The sequence below is a fragment of the Talpa europaea genome, assembly GCF_964194135.1.
Source record: "Talpa europaea genome assembly, chromosome: 14".
Classification (NCBI taxonomy): Eukaryota; Metazoa; Chordata; class Mammalia; order Eulipotyphla; family Talpidae; genus Talpa; species Talpa europaea.
In genome coordinates this window covers 47,601,651-47,619,695 of record NC_140082.1, presented here as the reverse complement: position 1 = coordinate 47,619,695, position 18,045 = coordinate 47,601,651, and the positions used below count along the sequence as shown (strand labels likewise).

The following is an 18,045-nucleotide window of genomic DNA, read 5'->3' as shown; positions in this document are numbered from 1 at the left end:
TTTGGTTCAGTGAGATTCCTTAAAATTAAGAGTACAGCTCTGGTATAAAACAAAATATGACCTACCATAGCTGAAAAATAATCACAGTGTGCAATGTAATTTTCAGTTGCTAAGATTCAAAACATTTGCCCTGCTTTGTCAAGAATGTCTGTCATCCAAAACAATCTATGCAAGGATAATTTTAACCTGCTTTACATTCATTTAAAAAGAGCTGAGAGATTCTTCTTTTCTCTTTCCTCTTGAATTGGTACCCTTAAGTGAAAGGTCTGATGTGAAAAAAGTGCAAGCAAATTGGACATGCCAATAAATACCATATAACTTACCGCAGATTACCTACTGTACAGGTATGTACACCTTATCAAACTGAGGTTCCCCTGTCAGGAATAGACCTCCAAATCTTTAACATGAGCATTCACCGCAGAGTTCTAGAGAGCGGACATCAGCGGGCAAAGGAAGGGCGAGCTCTTCTGTTCTTGTTCTGAGGTCCTGAACCCAGATCCGCACCACCTTCAGCTGCCTCCTCCTTCTTCCTTACTTTGAGGCGGGTGAGCAGCTTAATCAGCCAGACGTCCCATTCCTCAGGAAGGAGGAGGAGGAGGAAGCCCAAGCCGATGATGATGATGGCAATGACTCGGACTCCGTTGAAGACAATCTTACTGGTGTAGTGATCCACCACTGCACAGGACAGAGAGCTTGGGTTACTGAGGGACAAGTCATGCCCTGGGCAAAGGGCAAAAGGTGTGCATCCTTCTTAGGAGCAAAGCTGTGAGCATCCCTTTCTGTCTGGCAGGAGCCTGGCTTCCCTCAACCACAGGATCCCCCTCTGTTTTGTTCCAGATGGGCAGAGATTGTCTTGAGTAAATCACCCTGAATTTTATAAAATCTCTCTGGTATGAGGCCTTGCAATTGCATTCACTTTCTTTGATTTGCATGAAAGATAAAACATGAGGGGCAGTTTTATACACACACATATATGTATATATCCATCTATATACATACCACACATGTGTGTATACATGTACACACACACACACACACACACACATATATATATATATATATACACATCCCTCCCATATAAAATCTCCAACTGCCCTTCATCTATGTCTACACACACACACACACAGTTTAATTATGGCTACCTCTGGGTAGCAGAAGCATGAAAATATTACTTTCTTCATATATTTTGTAGAGTCTGCATTTTCCACAATGATATAATTTATTTTTATGATTTAAAAACATTGTTTCCTAGTACATGCATACCTCATTTTATTGCATTTCAGACACTGCAATTTTTGCAAATTGAAGGTTCATGGCATCCCTGCATGAAACAAGTCAATTGGTGCCATTTTCCCAATAGCCTGTCTCACTTCATGTCTCACTGTTATATTGAATTAAGGCCCATATATAGTATTTTTAGATAAGCTTTGGTTCATTTAATATGCTACAGTATAGAATAAAATTAACTTTTCTATGTACTGGGAAACCAAAAAATTCCTGTGACTTTGTTGCAGAGTTCTGGAATTGAGCCTGCTCTGTCTCTGAGATGTATCTTGTATAGCTTTTGAACACCAAGCTTGAGCTGCTTTTTAGAAAAATAATAAATAGAAATTTGTTGTTATGCTGCAGGGCATTCCTAGTGCAAGGCTCTAAAATCTCATCATCTCTGACAGTGAAAGGCCCATGGGGTAAACAACTCACAGCAGGTGAGGGAAAACAAGGAGAAGCAGGGTTCATGTTAGTTAACAAAAATCAGAGTAAAAGATCCAAAGTCTTGTGGATGCTTTGTTTTCTCTTCTCCTTGACTGTCTCTTTTCTTAACTAAACTGACCACAGCAGATTTGGAGCCTGCTTCTATAGAAGAGAGAACCGGATTGCTTATCTTTTCTGAAAGAGGATGTGCTGACTTGGGTGTGTGCAGCTTTGGAACACTGACTTGCTGGACATCTATGCCCCTCTCCCTGAAATGGGGTTGTCCTGCTGCCCAGCCTGTGGCTTGGCTCTGTCATTCTTCCCTCCTGTCTCCCCCCCTTCCTGCACCCCTACTTTCACCTCATCTAGAGGGCTGACAGAGAAGGAGTAAGAGGGGTAAAATTCAGACCTGAAAAATAGTTTGTTAGTTGTCCTTTTGGGAAGTAAAGTGCCTCATTTATCCCACTATAATTCAGAAATACTTTGATTTTTTAATATTGGCAGAACATATTATTCAACAGATGGGGTTAGTCAATTAGCAAGTCACATGAGGAGAGAGAGAGACAGAGGCAGAGAGACTAAAATTCCAGCAATAGTTCCCCTGTGACACATCAGATAACACCAGGCTCTTATTTCTCCAAGAATTGAATGAGATTCCTTTGGCACATTATTCAACCTCTTATGTTGCAGTAAGTAATAAGAAATGATTTCGATTAGTTTCCCAAACACCTGGTTAGGGGATATGGTCAATGTAAATTTCCATATAATAGACACTGGAAATATGCTGTCTGACAATAAGAATGTTGTGTTACTGTAAAAACATAATAAGACAGAGGCAGAGTAGGTTTATAGGTTATTTTCCAGAACTCTGTGGGGTCTGAAGACAGAGAGGCTAGACCCTTTTTTACCAGCTCTCCAGGAGCTCAGAAGCTTTCTGCACTGTGAAGTGCTGTCTCAGAGATTATTTTATTTGGTTCTCATATCAACCATGGTAAAGACAGTTGGCACCACCTTCACTTTTAGGGGAGACAAACCAAAGCCCAGAGAGGTGATGAATCAGGTCCAACTGTGCTCCAGGTGGGCAGATGTGGTGCTGGGATGAGACACCAAATCATGGCAAAGGATTTAAGTTGTTGAGTGCCCTGTGCCTTTGCTTCCAGGAGCATTAACACCATACTGAATGGATGGATAAGGTTTGCCATTCCCTGGGAGACTGGTCCTCTAGTAGCCTGGAAAGGGAAGGGCTTGGGAGAGGGCTTTGGGGGGAGGTTTAAGGGAGTGATTGCTCTGCAAAGCAGTGATTCACAAACCCTCCTCTGGCTGAGAACAGGTTTTACTAGAAGGGCAGGGATGGGACAGGGTGACTGGGAGGGAGGAATCCAAAATGCATACTAGAATGAGCCAGGAAAAGGAAGGTGAGGGGCAGGCAACAAGCTCTGAAAGAGCTGTCAACTGAATGTGCAGGGGAGTTCTCATTGGAAACAGAGGGCTCTCTCTTCTGGGAGGTGGAGAATGAGGTTTTTTTTTTAGATTTTTTTTTTTTTTTAATAGAGGCATGCTTTTCTTTATTTATTTGTTTGCTTGTTTGTTTTGTTTATACATGCACTGGGTACAGTCAGAAGCGCGGGAGGGTGAGAGAATTCACCAGAGCCAGAGCGAGGGGCAGAGCAGGCAGAAGGACCGAAGGACACTGCTGAGGGGAGCAGCGGGCAGCAGGAGAGGTCTGCGCGCCATGTGGGACCCTCCTCCGGTGGCCGGGGAGCAGCTGGGGATTGAACCGGCACCGCAGAGCCCGCGGGCAGCTTCGCAACCCAGCACTCTACCGCTGCGCCACCTGGGAGGCCCGAGAATGAGGTTTTGCTCAGGCTATGATGTAAATGTGTTTACAGCATGAAACAGTGTAGCTCACCCCTATAAAGAGACTATAAACCTTAAATTTTTCCCCTGCGATATATTTTTCTACATTTATTACTAACCTTAATGATATTCATCTCTGATTTCACACCAGTTACAAATGGGATGGTTTTAGATTTTCTATATCTTGGTGTGGTAAGTGAAAAATAAACCCATCATGGTGAAAATATTGCATATATAACAAACATTTTACCCAAGTGCTTTCTTTCTAGACAGAAGGTCAAACATGCATTCTGTACCAGGCACAGCAAGAATATACATGCCTGTACATGCATGCATGTTTATGTTTACAAGCAGAAAGCCATAGAGGTTTACCTGCATTCACAGGTACACTGAGGACGATTCCAAGAGACATCAGAGTAGGATATGTAACAGCAATTCCAAAATTTAATACAATATTGAATGCTGAAAGAGTGGGGAAAAAGGGTGTTATTCATGACCTTTATGTCCTCCCTGGTCTGTCTGACCCCAGCTTCTCCATTTAACCTGAAGTCACACAAGTTACCTCTACTCTTTGCTGTAAGTGAGCTTAGGGTTCCTGCAAGGGTTCTAGGCCTTGGCAATTAGGGACAGACATCTTGATTCTTTTCCTTTTCCTGAGCAATGAAGAAGGAAAAGAAATTTGGAAAATGTAACTAATGAGAAGAAAAGAGGCCTGGGGCCATAATCTTCATCCTCCTACATTGCTTTTCTGAATTGTTGGCAGTGATTCTGGGATGACTGTATGAACAGGAGTGTTAGGAAATGTGATTTTCCGACAGAAACTGGGTGAGGTGCCTCCTAGGCTGACTAGGAGCTTGTGTGACTAGGGCCAGTCTGATACCAAGTAATGGTGATGATAACAACATTAATAATGATAACTGATAATATTTATTGACACATGTAAGGCAGTGTTTTAAGGACACCACCTGTGTTAATTTACCAACCATTTATGAACCATATCAGAAATATGCTATTATTATTGCTAGTTGTAGTTGGTAACACATAGTTCACTATACAGAGAGCGATGTCCATGGCTGCTACTGCTTGGCCTTTGGTTCTGGGATTAGAATCCAGTGTCGTTACAAAAACTTTACTTTGCTTAATACAACAACCTTGAACAGTAATGGGAATTTAAGGATAACAATGGACTTTTTATCTTTCAGGGCACTGGGTTTCCAAAGATTCCCTTTGAACCACAGGAATCCTGGTCTTTGGCTATTGCTTTCTGGGACTTCTGATGGGTGATCATCACTTACTCAATAAAAGGACTGAAAATCCACAAAGGTTTCCCCATGGAATGTCATCGAAAGAACTCCAATATTCCACTTTGGTAAAGTAGAGGATGACAGGAATACAGGTGATGAAAAGGATGTTAAACACACCCAAAATGGACAAAAACAAGGCAGCCTCTCCAAACTTAGCACTGCCCAGGAGGAGCTTGAACAGAACCTGTCAAGAAAGCAGAGGGGAGGCATGAAGGCTCGTGAGGGATTCCAACAAGCCAGAAGGGACCAAGTGCACATCATCAAGCAGAGGCTGGACCACCAGACTGACAGCCACGTGACAGGTCAGTTCTATCTTACTAGGCCTGTGGTTACTGGATTTTGACCTATGCTCACCACACCTGTTCACATCTCCATTGCATCACCATGCGGTGACTCTCTAGCTGCAAAAAGGTTCTTAAGAATTTTCACACTATGTTTGATTTGTCTATGTTGTTTATTTGGTCCCCTCTCCTCCAGATGCCTGAAGCTAGGATGTGGTATCCTGAATCTTAGAAATATCTGCCAACATTACCATTCCTTTCAGGGATCCCTTGCGTTGATCTCTGACTTTGTACCACATAGTTGGCCCCCACGCAAAAAGGTTTGGGCTGCAGAAATATTTCCTATTAACCAAAGGTAGAGGGATTATCATATTCATAGTTCATCTCTGCTCCATCCCACCACCTCTATTCTAGAAGTGTTGTGGGTTTCGGCACAGTGCACCCAGCTTTCGTTTCTTGCACCTGTCCTTGTCTGTAGGTATTTCAGGCACGTGAAAGACCTGCAAGATAGTGTGACTGGTGCAGCTGGCACACTGAATTGACAGAGGCAGCAGGCGCCCATAGATAGTGGACTGTCAACAGCTGTGGTCCAATTTGAATCGCTGCATTTTTGTCCCTCCTTTTTCCTTTTCAACCATTCCACCACCCTTTCAGGTATTTCTGGACATATGTAGAGGACACATGGAAAGGGAAATGAATTGCTTTCAGCCTTCCATCTACTAAGAGCTCTGGATAAAGATCAGGTGGTCGAAGGGATGGAAAAAGAAATCCAAATCAGAAAATTTGTGTTAATGTGGCTTGTGTTTCTATATGCTCTTTGCTTCCCATTAGCACACAGCTAACCGAATATACCAGGGTGTGGATTTTTGATATATTTTGTATTTGGATAGTGGCTTTGAAATCTCAAAATGGTGCCCACCCATGTGGTGAGATGTGTTTCAGAGAAAGAAAACAATGTGTGTGTGTTTCTCTGTGGGCAGTTGGACAGTGAGCTGATGTAGTAGATACATATTTCACTGTCTAAAACCATAAAATGTGCTGCTCAGCAGCTGGAAAAAATGTCTTCTCTTAGCACTTTCTATAGTACTTAATTTTCTCTCTGAACCGTGTAAGGGTCAATAAGTCTCAAAGCTAAAATCTTATTTCTCATTGGATCTTTCAGGTCACTTTTCCAGCTTGGATATCAGAAAATATTTACATTCTCTATTGTGGACCTAAAGATAAGTAGAGCAAAAAGGAGAGCAGGTAAGGGGAGAGAGCAGGCAGGAGGCATGATGCAATAGGGGAGCAGACAGAGCAAAGGGTTAGAGTATAGGGGTAAAGACTTGTTTTATTTAGACCTGCAGTTGGGACATGCTTTCTAATGGTTCCCAACATTTTGTCAAAAATATTTAAAAAGTTCCCATATTATAGTAGTTGTGCTTTTGTTTATTCAGTCTATGGGCAATGCATATGGATTCGTGTTGAGTACTGGTGGCTGCAAAAACCATCTGGTAAAAGATTTAAATGGCAAAGTTATACCAGATATTCAAATGTAGCTGACTAAACACTGAGCCATTCTTCTCCAAGCCCTGCCAAACAGTCACAAACCTGACTCCATCTATCCATTGTTTCTCCCATTTTTATCTTAAATGATGCAGATGCATGGCCTTTGCTGGAAAGGTCTAAAAAGTGAAGGGTGGTTGCTTGTCTTAGCATTGCCAGTCTCAGTTTGTGTAGTGCACATTGAAAATAATATTTGTCTTAAACCACAGGCACCAACAAAAGTAATGGGCCAGTCACGCTACTATAAATGGAAGCTCAGAGAGCTTGCTCCCCATGTGCCTACCTTGTAAAGGGCAGACATGGATGCAGAGCCCACCACCAGTGCTATTCCGATGACTGAGTGGCTGTGGAAGCCATCCGCATAGGTCATCATCACGATCCCAGCAATGGCGAGGATGGCGGCCACGATCTGGATTGAAGGAAGAAAATGGTGGTCAGGATAGTGGCGGGGAATTGGATGGGCCACCTAAGTGCTAATGAGGTAGAAGTGATCTTGAGAGTTCAACAATGTGAGCAGAGAGGTGTCTACTATTTGTTTTCCAAAGGAAGACTGAAAAGGAAACATTGCTCCCTTGTCTAAATTTTTGTTGGTGCTTACAAGGGGATTCCTGGCAAAGCTTAACACAAGGGAATAACCTGAAATTGTGGCCAGGAAGGGAGTCATGCCATGATTCCTGGATACTCCCAAGGATGGGTTATTTAGTCAAAACAATGACTGATAGAAAATACCTGAACAGTACCTAGAAATTTTCTCTTAGCTCTTTCTCAGCATTCTGAAAGTACCTCATATGATCTTGCTTCTATGTATTTTGTATCTCAACAGAGAGGTGCAGTAAGGACTGCAGATCTTGGTCCCATGTTACATCCCAGCAGTTGGGACAGAATGTGTGTCACTTCTGACAGAGTCTGTGTCAACAGCCATTCAGGGTCATAGTGTTCTAGCTCCTTTTCTTTTCTTGGCTGTTGCAGGTCCCCACCATGCCCCCCTTGATCCAGTTATTGTCCAGGTGCAATGGAAGCTCCAGGGCGAGGTATGGAGTCTACAGTGCAAAATAAAATTCTCAAGAGTATGCAGGAGATAAAGAACTCAGGATAACAATTCCCAAAAGACAACTAAATTAGTACAGAGAATAAGTACAAGTTATAATCTGAGGTGGTCATGGAGTTACAATAATGTCTCTGGGTAGGAATGGGGGAGGGGATGAGGTAGGTAGAATGTGGGAAGTCAGGACATTTGGGTGCTATACATGTTTCAATGGCTGGCTTTCCATAAAATTTTACCCCTTTTTATGGATCATTCCAAATCAACCTTGGCTATCAATAACAATATCAAGTGGCTAATATTTTCTGAGCTGTCATGGGCTAAGTGTTTCCTATGTGTTTTCTCATTTATTGCTCAAAATAGGTAGATATCATTCATTTCATTTTAACAGACATGAAAACATAGGCTCAGAGAAGGTAAGAAACTTTCCCAAAGTCACAGAGCTGGTGTGTGGCAGAATAGGGACACATTTTTCAGGTCTGTAGGATTTCAAAGCTAGTGTTGTATATATATGCAGGAAAGTATGACTCATATAAGCATTGCCAACTCTAAGATTTGAATTGAGATTTCCTTCATGGTTTAAATGCAAAATTTTAGGTTAGTGAAAGGTAATGTGGTTGAGTTCACACAGTTTGAGTTACATGCTTCTAGTGAATTCTTCATGCAATATTATCATATAACAATAGATCGCCTGTAACACAGAGGCTCTTGAGAGAGCAGGCGAACACCATTGACTGGAAAAGAGCCAGGCCTTCATCTATCTACTTGTTTTTTCTGGTTTAGTAATTCACTTTCAGTCTGCTGCATCATTCTGCATCACATTTTGCATATACTTTATATTCAAATACTCCATGTACTCTGCACAAAAGTTCATTAAGAGAAGAAACAGAGATAGCAGGACAATAAGTGAATTATTTTTCCTCCAAGAGGACAAGAAAAGCAAGCAGGGGAAAGGGCTGGTTTCTGCTCCAGAAGACTCACATAATGCAAAGATGCTGCTTGGAACAGTTCAACCTGGCAAGGCATTAGGTCAACAGAAAAATAACTAAAAAAATAAGGGAGGGAGAAAAAGAAGGAGGGAGAGAGGAAGGGGAAGAGTAGTTCAAGTTCAGGTGATTTGGGGCATCTCTGAAGGTGCTTGGCTTTTTTCAAACTTAGGGCTGAATTTTGAGGAAGAAAAGCAGAACAAAGGATTATTTTGTCCTGAAGACTTACAATGTAGATTTCTGATATCTTCTCTCTCTTCTCTATTGATTAAATAATATAACAGCTCATGTGTTCTTCCTGAGATGAGCTGTGCTGAGGCACCAAGGGAAGGGACTGGAGGCATAAGAAACAGTTTGCTAGTGAGCATTTGAGGAGCCCTGTCCCATGAGTTCATTGTGACAGGTGGCTTCAGGGAATAGTGATGCCCTCACTAAAACCTCCAGTCTCCTCTTGGGGGTCCCAGCTAGATATTACAGGAATAATTGACTGGGGGTCATCACTGTCTGGACTGCAGCTGCCCTGAGACCATAGCCGAGTCTGAGGCTAGATCAAAGTACTAGCGCATCAGCTGGGAGCTCTGCCTCATCCTCATCACCTCTAGCAGCAGAGTAAAGCAGCCCTTAAGGGGGTGTGTGTGTGAGGATGAGCAGAGTCTGAGAGGCCTTCTCAAACCTGACGTTCCTTTGGAGATAACAGTTCTATTAAAAAAAGGTGCATATTTTACATTTGACTCCAGAACATCTCTGGGTTTCTTGGCTTACATTTAGAAGTGCTTCCCTGCTTAATTCCTGTGTGAAGAACTCGACAGAAGGCATATACTCTAAGATTTCACAAGTCCCTCACCTTCCAGGTCTTCACATTCCAGGGGGATAGTCTGAGTATGAAATAGGCAGGTGAATTTCCCCAGGCCTTTCTTCTCTTATATTTTCCTAATGCCTCATCTTCATATGTCCCACTCTTCTAACCCTAAGACAAGGATTTGGGGATCCAGACTGGTGGGTCACAGCGACCTTGAGGCCAAGCAGCTGATGGTAGAGAGGACTGTTTTTACTTTGACTGGAGATGAGGAAGAAACACAGATGTGGGAGACACTGAGAGGTTCAACAGTAGCCTGCTGGCCTCAATGGTGGCCTCACTCACTGTTATAACTTCTCAGGTCCTTGGGCCTCTGGATTCAGAGCTCTAGAAACCCACTCCAATTTTGGGTCTCCTCCCACCCCCTTACAAGACCACATCATTCCCAATCAAGTCGGGTGGAGCATGAAGGAGGAGGAGAGGGGCAGCATCCCAGTGCAATCCTGGCACTGAACCCTGTTCTCGTCAACAAGCATGAACCACGCACCCTTTGCTAGAACACTGTTTGTGGTGCATTTTACATCTGTATAGTTTGGGGCTTTTCAAAACAGGTCAAGAACAGAGTAATTTTCAAGTATACTTCTCCCAACACTTTCCCTTGGACTCTGGTACTGTTTTGTTGACTCAGATATTAGGGTTTGGCGATCTTCTCGTTGAAGCTCATATATGAGGGATGGGAAAGGGATCTGGGCTGTAAACTCCAGCTGTGCTCCCCCATGCTGTGTGTTCTGCGTTCTTCCCTGCACTGTGCTTGGGTGATGGGACAGCTTCTCACTCACTAAGGAAGCAGGATCAGAGGTGGAGTAACTCAGGGAGGAGGGGGCCTGGGGAACACTGAGAGCACTGTAATGATTGGAAGTATCAACCAGACTTCCATTGGAACTGGTTTTGGAAAAAGCATGGGTCCCCGGGGGAATGTGCTGCTGGGGCTCGAGGGCTCTCTGGGATGATCATTTGCCTTCTTGCTCCATGGTCAGTCCCTCCCAGTTAGAAAGCCCTAACTGGTTGTGGAGAGTGGCTGAATAATCAGCAAATCTCACCTTACATTTGGGCATGGGCTGGGCATGGCATCGCCTGATCAACCCTTCCTTCATCCACCTGCTGGTCACCGCTGGGTGGGCTTGCGTTTTAGGAGGGACCCTACTTCATCCTCCCAGAGTTCTACTTGCTCTTATTCTGCTGCTGCTGTGTGACACAAAATGGCCTCCCTAAATGTTTGTCAGTTTCTGACACTGTCAGCCACACTGACTTGGGTTGGTCCATCAAGCCCCTCTGGCTAAGAGTTAACATTTATTGTGTTTTATGTGCCAAGCTTGCATCATCTTATTTTATTCTCACACTGTTCTGTAAGATGAGTACTAATACTCTATTTTAAAATGAGGTAACTCATAGGCCTAACTAACTAGCTGCAGGCCCAACAGCTTGTAAGAATGGGTGCAAGTCCAAATCCTAGTCACGTGCCTCTTGACTAGAACATGGTGCCCTCACTGCGTGCTGGCTGGTGCACAGATATGCCTCTGGCTCTCCAGGCTCAGGATTCTTAGCAGAGCCAAAGGTGACACAGGAGAAGCTTAGGCTCCTTTTAGTCACCTCCGATGCCACATGGGATGACTGATATCTCCCCAGTATCAAAAGATACATTTACTTTCTGCTTTTCCTGCCTGACCTGAACCAGGAACCCCAGGCCTTGTGATTTGAGTAATTATCTTAATAGGTTCGCTGTACAATCTGTTCTCCAAACATAATGCTGAGACTCGTGGTGTTTTTTATGTGTTTTACTCTCCAGCTTGAACCCTCAGCCCTCCAGAAAGGGGTACCATATCACTTCTCTTCAATATTTGGAAACTACCTGGCAACAAGCTGGGAGAAGACTAATACTAGCTTTGCATCAGTTTGATGGGGCTTTAAATTCAAGATGTATGTTTATCAAGCAGAATCTTTCAGGGACTGAAAGCTGCTGGGACTCAGATTTCCCATGCTCTTTGAACTCTTGCAGATGAGAGGAGGGAAATTCACCATAATTTGGACTGGGAAGCTCCTAGATAACAGGTCACATACTTCTGAGAAGAGTGATGGGTATTAAAGAGACCCACAGCTGCACAGATGACACAATTCCACCACTAACACCAGCTCACTGGTCTTTGGTTTCAAGGCTGGCCTAGTGCTGAGGACTTCTAACAAAATTCTGGTCTGTGCTGACTGCTGTACCTGAACCAACAGATAGGAGGTTAGGATGGCGAGACCACATCACAGCTCAGACCTGTTAGGAAGAAAAGTCTTATCCATGTGTAGCAATAAAAAAAATCTTTATGATCCACACTGTTCCTTACAGACCTAGAAGGACTTCAGGTATTTTCGTATCTCCTTCTCTTAACCTCCAAACATTTGTTTTCTTCTGCTTCAATGCAGAAATAACCTTGAAGCATCTCTTCTCTGTAGCAAAGTCTCATTTGGAATCTGCTTTGGACATCAAAATCGTGCCAAAAATCCCATGAATTCCTTTGGCTCTTTGTGTCAAAATAAAGTCACAGCAGGCCCCAGATCATCCAAGGCCAGTGTCTTGTCAGGGAGGCTGTTGGAAAGGTGACTGCTGGGAGTATCTACATTTTTTTGTGGAGAAGTATCGTATCATTTATTTGCTGAAAGCTTTTCTGGGTGGTAGCACAGTGAGTGAGTTTTTATTCCAAAATTAACACTAAGCCTCAAAACAAATTTTCCCCTTACTGAAAGCTAAAAATACGACTCAGCAGTTGACTCATGTCCCCACTGCTGTTTGAATAACTAGGTGGGCGTGACTCCACCATTAGGGTGATATCACTGTTCCCAGGACAATGACAAGTAGGGGGTCTTGAGTCTGCCCCTTGCTGGTTGCCAGCATGTTTCGCTCTTTTGGGACTGTCCATAAAATGGCTCTTAGTGTGATGGCCAGCCTACCTGGTCTGAGGGTGCAGGAAGTAGTGAGTGATGCACTCTGGCTACAAGAGAACCAGCTGTTTGGCTCAATCACTGCTTTGTAAACCCTGTTTGTGGCAAGGTGATGGGGGGAGCAGTAGCAGCCATTGGCCACCAGAGGGAGGCAAACCAAAGCCACTAGGATTCTGTCAACGCTAAAAGTCACCTGTTCTTTTATTCAGGGCAAGTCCCTCAATAATTTAGCTGATATTTGATAGTACATCCACCCAATTTCATACAGTTGTTATGAAGTTTGACTGGCTAAAATTTTGACTAGGTTTTAATGTGATTTACAAAGTCTCTGTTGTAACAAGAGGTAATTCAAGGCGTATTATTTCCCTCCCCCTTCATTTGGGTTGAGAAGGAAATGAAAATGTAGGAAAATGACACTCCAGAATTTGGATTTAGCAGACGTGTGTCTGGCTTACTTTGTCTGGACCATGTGTACGAAGCCAAAGAGCCTACCAAGACTGCATATACATGTGGATGCGGGATCCTCTGACTTTCACATACATCCTAAGGAGAAAGTGACAGTGTTAGCAGAGAGCTCCAGGCTTCAGGGCACTGCTGCCCATGAGACAGGGGTGAGCACACAGAGGGGGGAGCACATGGCCATTCCCTGGTCGGGTCCCCAACTGGCACATACTTTAGGGAATGCTTGTTGAAACGCTTGAAATGAAAGGTGCTTTAAATGAATGTTGTCTTGTATGGTTTGCAAGCAAGAAGGTTTGCAAGGCACACCAAGAACTGGGCCCTCTGCTGGGCTCCTTTTCTGCTGCAAATCAGAAGGAAAGTGGTCAGCAGCTTATGCTTATGGTCCAGCACATGGAGTCAAGCAAGCCAATGGGCAGGTTTAGGTTGACATGACTGAGTGAGGGAGGAAGACAGATAATAAGGAACTTACCCTCACTCCCATGAACCTGTCCCTGAGAACGATCCATGAGAGCAAGAACACAAAAGCTTTGTTGCAGCAGAACAACACGGAGACATCCGTAGTGTTTATTTTCTTTATTGCATGTAAGTACAGGTAGTTTGTGAGTGTCCAAAGAACACCAAAGGGGGCTGCCTTGGTAAAAAACACCTTCAAAGTCAAGCCATTGTCTCCAAAAAATCGACAGCATTCCCTAAAACAAGGAAAGAGAGGCAGTGTTATTATATTCTTGGGTTGAGACAGACCATTTTTTTTTTCTTATACCCAGCTTTTCTCTGTTTTCTGCAAATATTGGAAGGGGTGGGGCCTTTTTATTTGTCTTTTTTTTTTATAAACATCTTTCTATGAAAGCTTGTCAACCTATTGCTTTAGTCTATTGAAGGAAATGTTGCACAAATTATCTGACATCAGGGATTATTACTACTGTTCATGTGAGGTTTGGAAATGGCAGGTCTAGGCAGAGGATAGCATTGGGATTATCTGATGTGAAGAAGCCCAGTTCCATGGTGGTTGACTATAAATTCTGTCACTTGCTTAGAAAGAGTAGGAAGTCACTGTTGTGTTTTATTTTTTTCTTGAGGGGAGGGTGGATATTTAGAGAGAACTCATTGAGACATATTGAAATCTTTCCCCAAACTGGAATCGTCTTTGTGATCAAGCCTGGGCAGTCATTTTCTGGGTGCATCTAGTGCATTTTGGCATAAAACACAGTCAACCCTTGAATAACACATTTTTAAACTGTGTGGGTCCACTTATGCATGGATATTTTTTCAATCTACAGGTCCCATATTTGCAGATTCAACAAACTGACATGTGTGGTTGGTTGAAACCACAAATATGGACACCATGGATATAGGAGCCAACTGTATCCAAATTATAAATTATAAGGGGATTTTTCAATTGAGGGGTGGGTTCACATTGTTCAGGGGTCAACTGTACTATTAATTTTTGATAATTGATCTCCATAAGGCTCTCTTTGGAACGAGTTCCTTAAACTATCACCTGGACATTCTCGTCTCCACGCCACTAATGGATCTGCTCATTCCTCTTGAGCTACTCTGAAGTTCAGCTTCTTAGAGAGGGAGACGAGGAAACACCTATAGAAGAAAGTTTTTCAATGCCATTCTAGATTCTAAATGGTAGGACCAATGGTATATAAAAACCTACTTGAGGAAAATACAGCCACACACAGAAAAAGACAGGAGAGAAGGACATGGGTAAGAGCGAGGAGAGAGGCCTGAGAGGGCTTGGTCCACAGTGCTGCCTGCTGACTTGACTGTTGGAGAATGAAGATTGTGGTCCTGTCAGTCCCAAAGAGCTAGCTAAGGAGACATATGAATGAGGACACCCTGCTTGGTAAAAAACACCTTCAAGGTCAAGCCGTTGTCTCCAAAAAATTGACAGCATTTCCTAAAACAAGGAGGAATCAGTCATCTCCATCTAGGCTGACTGATGGTGCCTAGCACATCTGCTAGACCAGGAATGAGGGCGGGAGTTAGACAAATATATTCAGGCGGGCTGTGACCTAAGTTACTCAATGTTAAAATCAATAAGTAAAGGGGGGGAAATTGCAAATAAAATTAAAAGGGATTTGGTATAGCTTTGTTTATTCTTACCATCAGTCTAGACTGAGATTTGCCTTTATTCAGTACTCAACTAGGGGATATCCACAGAAGAAACAAAAAATTCAGACTTCTATGTTGATCTGAAACAAACCAATATCAGGCAAAACATTCGAATCATTAAATTTACCATGAAATCAATTCAAATGAATTGATTCATTTAGACTTTATATATATAGATGCAACATGCATCTAGCTGACAGGTTGAGATTTTGGTTTGCCTTGTAGTTTTCATAGAGCATTTCAGCTGCATTTCCTATGGCACTTTCTCAAGCCCTAGTCATAGAAAGTCCTCATTCCCCCTTTGACAGTGACCAGTGAAGTTTTCCTTCATGTTTGTAATTATGGTGGCTGTAACATGATGCTGGTCCCTGGAGGATGATCACCCAGAAATACAAGTATTCTTTCCTGTTACTAATGTTAACTCAACTTAGAGGTTACCCTTCAAGTAGGATTTTCAAATTTCCCCAGACTCTACTATTATAAGAAGACTCATGTTGTGGCAGGAATGAGTCATACCAAGTCAATGGGACACTGACACCTTCTCTAAGAACATATCTTAGATTCCTCCAAACTGTGATGATTATAGGAGTGATGGGGAAGAGATGGGGCAAGGCCATGGCTGGATATTGGTAGCCCCAGTTGTTGACTGGAAGTGGGGAGGGAAGCAGGAATTCATCTTACAGATAGAATAGGCAAGATTTCTGGGCGTAGTAGAGTTCTGTTGGCCCATGGAGGACTCATGGCCAGGGGAATTCAGTGAAGGGGGTTCTAATGAGGCTGAAATGGTGGGGCTTCAGCTTATGTTCTATTTTAAGATCAAAGATTGTACACTGACCATGTCGGTGGGCTTTTCTTGATTTCAAGGGGACCCAAGAGAGATGAAGAGCATAAATCCATTTCTGCCAGAGACCTTTCTTCAGATACAAAGAACAGGGTGTGACAGATGTTTTCTTGCCTGCTTTCCACTTCACCGGCAAGATAGTCTAATATCCTTCATTCCTTGGCAGGTTTTAAAAGCTCAACAACAAGTTCCTCTCTGGAAGACCTGAGCCCTTCAGTTCCTGTCAATGGAGGCATATGTTTATCAAAACTTTGAATTAAATACATCCCAAACTAATGAAATATGAGTGAGAAAAGGAAAATTTTAAGTTGAGAGCTATAAGGAAGAGTCAAGAAAAGAATACTGCTATTGAATTAGGCGTGAGTAGAAATATGGTGAAAGATAGGAAAATCTATGAAAATCTGTAAGTTATACACTCACATTATTTGACAAATACCTATGTTCTTGTGACTTTTTAAAGCACCCTGAAAATGATAGCCTGGCTTGGTGGTATTAGGATGGCTTGTTATTTAAGTAAAATCAAGAACCACTTGTTTTTCATTTATACTATTCATAATTCTAAACAAGGCACTATGACTGATAGAGAACAAGTAAATGGTAAATGAACAATGCTTTTGAGAAGTTTATGGTATAATTGGGGAAATAAGACCAATTCCTCAATAGGAACCCATGCAATTTTTAATATCACATATTAGATGTGTGAAACATAATTATGGAATAGAATTCCTGTCTGGTGGAGATAGTTGGACTGATTTGAATCAAAACTTGAAGGATGTGTTGTATTTATACAATTGGGATGGAGGGGGAGAGAATATTCTTAGAGATAGAAGAAACTGGATCCATGAAACAGGAACAAATGACTCCAAAAGGGAAATAATTGTGGAAAATAATTTTTAAAATTTTGCTATCTTATATTTAAAGAGTTGGACTATAAAGTCAGGATGGTTTCTTGTGTGTGTGTGTGTGTGTGTGTGTGTGTGTGTATGTGAGAGAGAGAGAGAGAGAGAGAGAGAGAGAGAGAGAGAGAGAGAGAGAAAGAATCAAGAGTTTTTTTTCTTTTAGATGCATAAGACTTGAGTCTTCATATCAAAAGGTCCTACCATATACCATGCAAAATGTAGCAAGAAATAACCATAAGGCACATAATTGGACATGGAGAAAGATGTAAAAGCTCTCAAGAAAAAGAAAATGCAATCAGTCACGGGATAGGAAATTATAGTGGGGTCAGATATCTCAACAAATAAATGGAAGCTATGGTAGCATGACATATTTCTCCCCAGGTTAGATATTTGGCAAACATTCTTAACTTTTCCCTTTCCTCTTCACATGTAGTTCATTACCAAGACCTATTGATTCATTCTCCTAAATGCCTATTCCCAAGGCTACTACTCTGGCCCACACCTCTGTCCCCCTCTTTCTTGAACTACTGCCATTGGAAACTTAGACTGCAGTGGAGAGAGAAGCTCTCTCCTTTACAATTCAATTCATTCCTTATTCCATGTTATAAAGAGATACTCCTCTCCTTTTCCCTTAGGAAAATGTCAAGTATCCTAAGGTTTTCAAACAATGATGCACAGACCATCATCAGTCTTCCCGACCTTGTCTGTCCTTTAGTTTTATCCATCAATACTTATGCGCCCCTACGTGGAATTTAAAGCTCCTCAAACTCGGGCCTCCCTGGTGACACAGGAGGTTGAGCGCAGAGCTGTGAGGCTGGCTGCAGCCTCTGCAGCACTGGTTCTATCCCTGCCGGCCGGCCGTGGAGATGCCCACATGGCGCAGCAGACCTCTCCTGTCTCATCCCCGGCTCCCTTCAGCAGTGTATTTCGTCAGTGTGTCTGTTCTGTTCCCCACTCTGTCTCTGGTGAATCCTCTCACCCTCCCGTGCATCTGGCCTGTACCCTGGTTCTTGTATAAATAAATAAATCTTAAAAAAAAAACAAAACAACTCCTTGAATTCATCCCAGTTTCTTGAATTCAACTCTTTCTCTGCTTTAGGTCTCACTGGCTTCTTTTTGTCCTTTTCTTGAAATAGTCTTCCTCCCTCCCATATGTGTCCCCAGATGCCTTGTATTTCTTATTATACTTGTAGGACCCTCTACTGTAATTATTCTCCTGAAGAAGTTAGTAAAT

The 18,045-nt window shown here is 42.6% G+C and overlaps 1 protein-coding gene across 2 annotated transcripts in view; it reads right to left on the bottom strand.

Moving 5' to 3' along the window:
- Positions 1 to 439: 439 nt before the first annotated feature.
- Positions 440 to 18,045, bottom strand: part of SLC35F3 (solute carrier family 35 member F3) — a gene marked incomplete at both ends in the record, with an annotated part of 345,212 nt that continues 327,606 nt past the window's right edge. For both annotated transcript variants that reach the window (XM_084253640.1, XM_084253641.1), the window contains 5 exons: positions 440 to 675; positions 3,922 to 4,011; positions 4,845 to 5,037; positions 6,963 to 7,088; positions 13,420 to 13,639. In XM_084253640.1, coding sequence (XP_084109766.1) covers positions 440 to 675; positions 3,922 to 4,011; positions 4,845 to 5,037; positions 6,963 to 7,088; positions 13,420 to 13,639 — 865 coding nt within the window. The remainder of the gene's footprint in view (positions 676 to 3,921; positions 4,012 to 4,844; positions 5,038 to 6,962; positions 7,089 to 13,419; positions 13,640 to 18,045) is intronic.